Source organism: Nicotiana tomentosiformis, chromosome 5 (genome assembly GCF_000390325.3).
Source record: "Nicotiana tomentosiformis chromosome 5, ASM39032v3, whole genome shotgun sequence".
NCBI lineage: Eukaryota > Viridiplantae > Streptophyta > Magnoliopsida > Solanales > Solanaceae > Nicotiana > Nicotiana tomentosiformis.
Genome location: NC_090816.1, coordinates 103,283,014 through 103,291,451, shown reverse-complemented (window position 1 = coordinate 103,291,451; position 8,438 = coordinate 103,283,014). Strand labels below are relative to the sequence as shown.

The 8,438-nt window shown below is 36.3% G+C and overlaps 1 protein-coding gene across 1 annotated transcript; it reads left to right on the top strand.

Moving 5' to 3' along the window:
- The first annotated feature begins 6,628 nt into the window (after window positions 1-6,628).
- On the top strand, window positions 6,629-7,950 carry LOC104117465 (protein SENSITIVE TO PROTON RHIZOTOXICITY 1-like). The gene has a single exon (XM_009628529.4). The coding sequence runs from the start codon at window positions 6,747-6,749 to the stop codon at window positions 7,878-7,880; it is 1,134 nt and encodes a 377-aa protein (XP_009626824.1). The 5' UTR covers window positions 6,629-6,746; the 3' UTR covers window positions 7,881-7,950.
- The last annotated feature ends 488 nt before the right edge of the window (window positions 7,951-8,438 follow it).

Below are 8,438 nucleotides of genomic sequence, written 5' to 3'. Positions count from 1 at the left end.
GAATAATTTACTGTGATGGCTCGGGTTCGACCGTACTCGGTGCGTGGTTCTGATTTTGAAGTTGTGCTATTGCAGCTTGTTGAGCCTGCAGTATTTCAAATATTTTTTGAAGGCTGATCTCACCTTCTTCGTCGCCCTGTGAATTCTGATCGGCTGATCGAACGTCTCTGCAGATGCTATTTTCGGGGTCGACGCCCAAATTTGCATTCAGGGCAACATGGGAACTGGCATCGATGGGGTCTACAACTGGTACTCCCTCGAGGTCAACTGGAAGCACTTCATTTTCTGGGGCGGCTACGCTATCGTTTTCGCCATGAAAACCAAGGCCGTTGTCGATGTGTGTGGATATTGCTTGAGAGTTCGACATGCTGATCCTGGAATCAAAAACGCTTACAAGAACAAGTGTAAAGCAGTGTGTGTTATGAAAACTAGCACCAGGCAATCACTATTATCCTTAGCCCCACGGTGGGCGTCAAACTATTTATCCTAAAAACGGATAACAATTGAATTTATATGTGGTTTTAAGGACACGTGATTTTACTAAATATACAAATTGATATTGAAATTGACTGTAAAAAAAAATAAAAGCAAACCAAATGAGATATGCAGCTTTGGCCCTCGAACCAAATGAAATAGCAAATGAAATATGAGCAGAGTAACAGAGTATTGAGAACCTAAAGAAAAGAATAGTATATTGCTTTTTACTGCGTGAGTCCCCCATTTTACAAATGATCAGACCCCCTTTATATAATAGGGGAGTTCCACTCTTGATACAATTCTAAATAAAGTAAGGACTCTCATGATAGGCTAATTAATCGACCTCTTCTTGATACGTGCCGTGATTTCCGCCGAGATTCTCCCCCTAATTGCTGCTATAACGGCTTTTTTGTTTCTTGGCTCGATCTTGATCCCGGCCGATCTCGATCTTGATCGGTCTCTGGGTTTTCGAGCTCGATCTTGGCCAACCTCGATCTTGATCGGTTTCTGGGTCTCGAGCTCGACAACATATACTTCGCATCATGGCTCGATATTACAACGATGAACCTTGGACCATCATGTTCCAATCTCGATTAATCATACGAAGGGCAAAACTCGATTTTGACCGTATACATAGTGATTTAGGGAACTAATCAAGAAGTTCAAGAATAATTCATATAGTTATGTAACATAAACACAAAATACGTCTTGCATCGACAATTTGTATGAAGACTGTAAATATTACTAATAAGTAAGTTCTTCGTGTGCTTAAATATACTAATACACTAAAAATTTATTGTGAAATATATTAACGAAAAATAAAAGAAAGAATACCATGGTCATTTCATCTAAAAAGAATGAAAGTAATATTATTTAGGAAACCAAACAGTTTTTTCAAAGCACAAGTTTTGCAAACAATTTCAACTGAATACAGGTACTCGTACAGCTTTTTAACTTTTTATGTAGTTTTAGAGTATAAAAATATATACGAAGTTATTCTTAATAATTAATGTCGCGTATCTTAAAACTTTACTATTCATTTGTAGCTGGAGACATAGCAATATATAGTTTTATAATTTCATTAGGAAAATAAATACAGAGGAGTGACGTTGACCCATCCTGTTATTGTCGTTTTTTAAGGATTACTTTGAAAAAGAAAAGAAAAAAGTATTCTTCTTGTCTATCTCAAAGTATCTTTTTTGACACGTGACAGTTCTAACGTGCGCGCAATTGTTCAATCCCGACTACTACTAAAAATATATTATTCATTTTTACTTGTCCAGTATTTTAAAAATAGATTTTTAATTTTACTTGTCACTTTTAGCATATCAAGAGAAGATAATTTCTTTTTCAATGTTATATACCCATAGTATTAATTACTCATTTCAAATTATTTTCTCAAAAATTTCTTTTTTCCGGTTATATACCCATAGTATTAATTACTCATTTCAAATTATTTTCTCAAATTCATTAAAATATACATCAATTAATATGGGTATTATGGTAAATTATGAACTTCATTTATTATTTCTTAAAAGATATACAAAATTCATAGTGAACAAGTAAAAATAAACGGAGGGAATAAAATCCCACTTTCATTTCCACCGTAAATCGAAAAAAGAACCTCTATCATTATCTTCCATTTTACCTCCACCTCTCTCAAATTATTATTCACAACATGTCGTTTCTCGACGACTTACATCATATCATTCAAATGCTAGTCCAGGAGACGTCATATTCAAGAGCACTGTAAATATAAGAGAGCCCTCTCTTATCAAACCCTCACAGTAAAGGGTTGATTCCGAAATAATTTATGCTCGGAACCCAAATAGTACCGGAAAAAAATGCACTCAAAGTCTTGCTTAATTCGACACAAAAAAGTAAACTTTGTGGAATATTTAAACGAAAAGCACTTTTATGTATCAAATGTGCCAAGAAACAAAAGTACAAAAATACGAAAAGAAAACAACAAAGGGAAAAGAAAATAAAAAATTAAACTACAGCACCCCAGAACCCGGGGGAAGAGAAGTATCTGCGCCTCCAGGAGAAGTAGGCGGATCTGCCGTCGGCTTGGGATCTTTGCCTTCATCATTATCCTATTCAAGTTCCCCCTCGGTTCCCGAGAACTCGGAACCGGAACCAAAAGAGTCAATTGTATCGGGCCGAGCCAGGAGGCGCCTTCGAAGCGGTTGACTCCAGCTCTCGTGCCTTGGCGATTTCGACATCAAAATCAATGATTCCCGCTTTGACATTTTTCAAGGTTTTTCTCCTCATACAATATATATAGTATGTTTTCTCAATAGTGAGGGAATCCGCTCGGTGCTAGAGTTCTGATTTAAGCGGATCAACCTCGGTCGAAAGGCCATCCCGCTCGGATCTCGTGGACTTAAGGCTGAGATCAAGGTCACGAATAATGGATATATGAACCCTATTGTGTTCTATGACCCTTTTATACTTCTACTCCATCTGGGCACACTTCTCCTCAGCAACCTCGCAGCCTCTGCAGGATCAACTAAAACATCCTTCTCGGGGATGGTAACAGAGCCCTGCGGAAGACCTGAATTTAACAGAAAAAGAAGTTAACCAATTTTCTTATACACAAAAATGAGATGAAGACAAGATTAGTTTCGCGAGTCAACTTACCATGATTTTTGGCATTTCACCCGTATTTGGGGGCCAGTTCTTTCCACCGACGGGTCTTAGGCATGGTAATATCCAGAATCTTCTGAACTCATTGGTCCAAACCTTCAACCCTTAGTGGTATCCACAGAGTTGCTGAAATAGTGAAAAGAGAAGGATCAATAACAATATGAAACAAACCCTTTTCAAAGTAAAGACAGACTTTGAACTTACGTGTACGAGTTCAGGACTCAAGGAAAGATGGGGTTGTGACCGGAATGATATCCCTGGTGGCAACAATAATAAACCACTTCATCCATCCATGGCCATTGTCGTCATTCATGCTGGTAAGCAAAGCATGGTGGCCACGTTTGCTAAAATTTATTACTCTCCTACGGAAAATCTTAGGGGAGTAGAGATTCATCATGCGAGCCAAGGTGAGCTCCTCCTTCGTCTCTTGGTACAACCGCCGTAGACAGGACACCGTTCGCCACACTGAAGGCCCCACATGTACCATACAATATGGTATTTGTGGCACATCTCCAAAATCACATGGTCGATTCCCTTGCTCAAGGAAAACACACCCAAAGTAAATGGGTACGTGTAAACGTACATGAAGCCCTTCTTAGGGAAGGTTACTCGCTTCACTAGTTCGGGAACAATGATGTTCAGATCATGACAGTAACAATCCTCCTTCACAACAAGAATGCTGGAAGGACGGATGGAAGTAGGGTATATACCAAAAGCCCATATACGAGAACTTGTAGAAGGAAACTTCTCTTCCAAGTTCTTGGCTGTATTGAGTCTTCTGGGAATGATGTTGCTCACTGTAGGGGGGTCAGCATCAACAGTGTTTTTTTTGTTTTTGAGAAAATCAGAGTTCTTGGAAGAAGAAGCAATGATCAACAAAATAAGAGTTCTTTGAAGAAGAAGATTAAAAAAGAGCGAAAGTAAGAAAGAGTTGAATGCAAAGAAGTTGAGAGAGTTTGTAGAACTGTGAAGTGTAAAAGAAGAAGAATGAGACGTATAAGTAAAGAAATAGGCGGCTAAAATCGTAGTCATGATTACCTCGAGAATCAAAGAAAATATTGTTAAATCGTGGAGTGATACGCGTTCGTGATATTAAATATGGAGAGACGTGCGTCTAATCAAGCATTAGAAAACTTTTCAAAAAGGATAAAAAAAAATTCCGCTAAAAAAGGAATTTTCACCAACTTTCCGATGACACAAAGATGTGCCACCGAAAAGTAAGGGACTGTCTCTATAAGATAAAATCGAATCACATTAAATGCTCAAACGATAGATAACACGTGGAATGAGAGACACAACAAAGAGTTGGGTTTGTATTCCACGATGTAGGAAAAGTTGTTGGGTTCATTGATCCAAAGCACGGAGTAGGGTCTCGTGCCTTAATCTCCATGCCGTCAGAAGGAGACAAGGAAGTTCTCGTATGTGCATCCATCAATAATACTAACCAAAAAAGATAGTAATTATTATAAGTCCACTAACTCACAACATGATGGGGCCTACTGCATCCTGACCTCTCCGTAGTGTTTGACTAAATACTAAACTTAAATTAAAAAATATTTATTATTTAAAATAATGTATAGGTATTTATTTGATTATAAATTAATTTATTAAAAATAAAATAACAAATTTAAATTAAATTATTTTTAAATATAAAAAATGTTATTTTCTTTGGGATGAACTAAAAAATGATTCATCATATATTCAAACGACAGGAGTATATAATAAGAATACAACAAAATAAATCTTGTTGAGGTCAATTATATTAATTCTTACTTATCAGTTACTTTATTTTAACCTTTTCATACCATTATTATATAAATAATAATACTTATATTAAGAATATAAAATTAAACTATGGACTGCCACCACTGGCCGGTGGCTCAATTATCTGAACTGACTTTGTCACCACTAACTACGAGGACAGCTGTTGCATTGCAAGAATTTCTCCCTTAAGTTGATTAAAAACGGCATTTTCAAATTTAACTACGAAATCGTTTGACTTATGTATTTTGCTGACTTGGCCGCTGTTAAGAAACTATAATGTGTGATATATTGTATTGCTAACTCATATCCATCGTCCATTTAATTGTTAACTAGTGTAGTAGTATTCTTTTGTTTCATTTTATGTGCTATTTTTTCAATTTACTAAAAATAATAAATTTTTATATTTAAAAATATATTAATGTTAAACTTTTAGTTTAATAGAGAAATATCATTACATATTAAAAAATCAAAAGTTCTAGACGTCTTTCTTTCATTAATAAATGTTTAATCAACACTGTCATAGAAAAAAAGGAAAGTATTCGACAAGAAAAGACATAAAATTTCGAAGTAAATATAGGTTCATATGAAATGATAGATATCGAGCGTCATACATCCGCCGTTGAAAATTATTTTTTACAAATATTAAAGGATGCAATATTTACTTTATACTAATGCCAATTTCTTTTCGAGAAATATAAAAGCTTACCCGAGTACACTTATATTGGTGATTTAGGGAATTAATCAAGAAGTTAAAGAATAATTCATATAGTTATGTAACATAAACACAAAATTAGGTCTTTCATCGAGAAAAATTGTATGAAGACTGTAAATACCAATAAGTAACTTCTTCGTGTGCTTAAATATACTAATACACTAAAAATGTATAGTGAAAATATACTATAGACTATAAAAATATGTACGAAGTTATTCTTAATAATTAATGCCGCTCATCTTATAATTCTACTACTATTCATTTTTAGTTGGAGACATAGCAATATATAGTTTTATAATTTCGTTAGGAAAAGAAATACAAATGAGTGACGTTGACCCATGGTGTTATTGTCGTTGTTAAGGATTACTCTGAAAAGAGAAGAAAAGAAAAAGTACTCTTCTGGTATATCTCAAAGTATCTTTTAGACCCGTAAAACGGTACAATTTAATTTGTTCGTAAATTGTAGACAAGTGAATTAATTTAATCCAAAAGGTAATGAAATAACTGATGAAATATAAAATACTTAGCCTTCGAATATAAATGGAACGACAGAGCTAGTGAGTCCGAAAACAGGATTTTCGGGCACAACAATGATCAAATCCAAAACGAGAGAATAAAAGAATAAAGTAATAATGTAGTGTAAGTTAACTAGAAAATTCTCCCTTACAATGATAACCGAGCTCTTTATTTATAGCTATATCTAGAATAGGAGGTTCTAAAATTATGCCCTTCTTTAATGTCAATTATAAGGGTCATTGATAAAGATGTAACGTTAGACATAAATGTCAAATTCCTTGTAATGGGTCATCATCCTTAATGCTGTAAAATATTTCGTATTAAATGTTATCGGGCATAAATTATTTAATACTCCTTTAATAATCATTATTCTTTTCGACTACAATCGAAATAACTATGTTTCATGGTCATCTTTATATTCTATGTGTTCTCCCTTTAACAAGCCACGTGTCATGTTGTATTTTTTTCTATACACACGTCTAGTTCAAACGTGCGCGCTAATTTTTCAATCGCGACGACGCCACTAAAATATTAAAATCCCACTTTCATTTCCACCGTAAAATCGAAAAAAGAATTCCTATCATTATCTTCCATATACCTACAGCTCTCTCAATTTATTATTCACAACATGTCATTTTTCGGCGACTTACGTCATACTCCGTCCCAAACCAAGCCTCCTTTAACCACAATGTCCGCCGCATCTATGATCGGAGATGACCCTAGGGCTCCACTTCTGAACCTCTCCGCTGTCCAAGTCCGAATGGATTCCATCCAAAAATTCCTCTCAGATTCGATCAACTCCAATACTTTGCTTGGTCAACAGCAAATGAATATGGTCTCCGACGAAATCACCTCCGCCATCCATCAGATTATCGTTAACGGCGCCGCCCTTCTCTCCTCCGCCCAATCACCAAATCATCAGCCGCCGCCGCAGTCGCCAGAATTTAAAATGAATCCAAAATCGAATCACAAGCGAACGTTTTCGGAATTTGATGGGAGAGGTTCTGAAGTGGAGCTTTTAGAGGAAGAAGACGGCGACGATTGGGAGATTATTGAGCTGGACGCGGTGGAGCTACTGGCGGAGCACATCCACTTCTGCGATTTTTGCGGAAAAGGATTCAAACGAGATGCGAATTTGCGGATGCATATGAGAGCCCACGGGAATCAGTACAAAACACCCGAAGCATTAGCAAAACCCGATAAATGCATTGAATCGGGTTCGAAGAATAGGAGGTTTTCATGCCCGTTTGTTGGTTGTTGCCGGAACAAATCGCACAGCAAGTTTCGGCCGTTAAAATCGGCGATTTGTGTGAAGAATCACTTCAAGAGGAGTCATTGTCCGAAGATGTACTCGTGCACGCGCTGCAACAAGAAGAGTTTTTCGGTACTCGCGGATTTGAAAAGCCATTTGAAACACTGTGGAGAGACGAAGTGGAAGTGTTCTTGTGGTACCAGTTTTTCTCGAAAGGACAAGTTGTTTGGTCACATGGTGTTGTTCGAAGGCCACATGCCGGCGATTGAACCGGAGGAGGAAGCAAAACCCCCGGCGGCGGCTGTTGAGGATGACGTGGAAATGGATGTTAGTCGCGGGTCAGATAACGGGTTTTTGGATATCAGAACCGGGTCGGATAATGGGTTTTTGGATAGGTTAATGCTCGATGGGTTTGAATCTATTGACAGTTATTGCTTCCAAGATTTACTGGAATCTTCTTCTCCAAATGGGTTAAATACAGTTCCAGATACTAATGAATGGTTCTCTTAGCTTTTAGATAATTGATAGTGCTGCTCTATGTAATTTTTATTCAATCTAATAAAAGATAACTGGTATTTTATTTTCTGTTTCAATAAGTTCTTTGTTGCCGAATCAGAATCATGACCATCGAGGGATGAGACAAGATGAATAAAATGCCTTCAAGTTGAATGGGAGGTCTATAATTTGATATTTTAGATCACAAAAAAAAAATAAAAAAAATCACTTATTATGAATCGGAGGAAGTATTGGAATAACACGAGAATTGTGGAGGGTGAAACTCTTAAATACCTTGTGTCTATGTAGTCCATAATGTGGTTGAATATGTGGTAACAACTTCTTGTGATGGGACAAAAGAACCCAAAAGAGAACAATTTTTTGAGAAATATAGATGAGAAAGAATGTTTTGTGTTATTCCATCGTTTTCATTTTTTGTTTTGGTGAGAAAAGGGAATTTATTCACATATGAGTTGCCAAGTTGGATCTTACATCTCGTGGAATACACTGCACTAAAGCTGTAGGATCAAAGCCTAAAAGGACTATACACATTAAAACCAAAGTAATGTAAAC

Bases quoted from the DNA above. Each gene is read 5' to 3' on its own strand.
- LOC104117465 (XM_009628529.4), top strand. From the start codon at position 6,747: ATGTCATTTTTCGGCGACTTACGTCATACTCCGTCCCAAACCAAGCCT.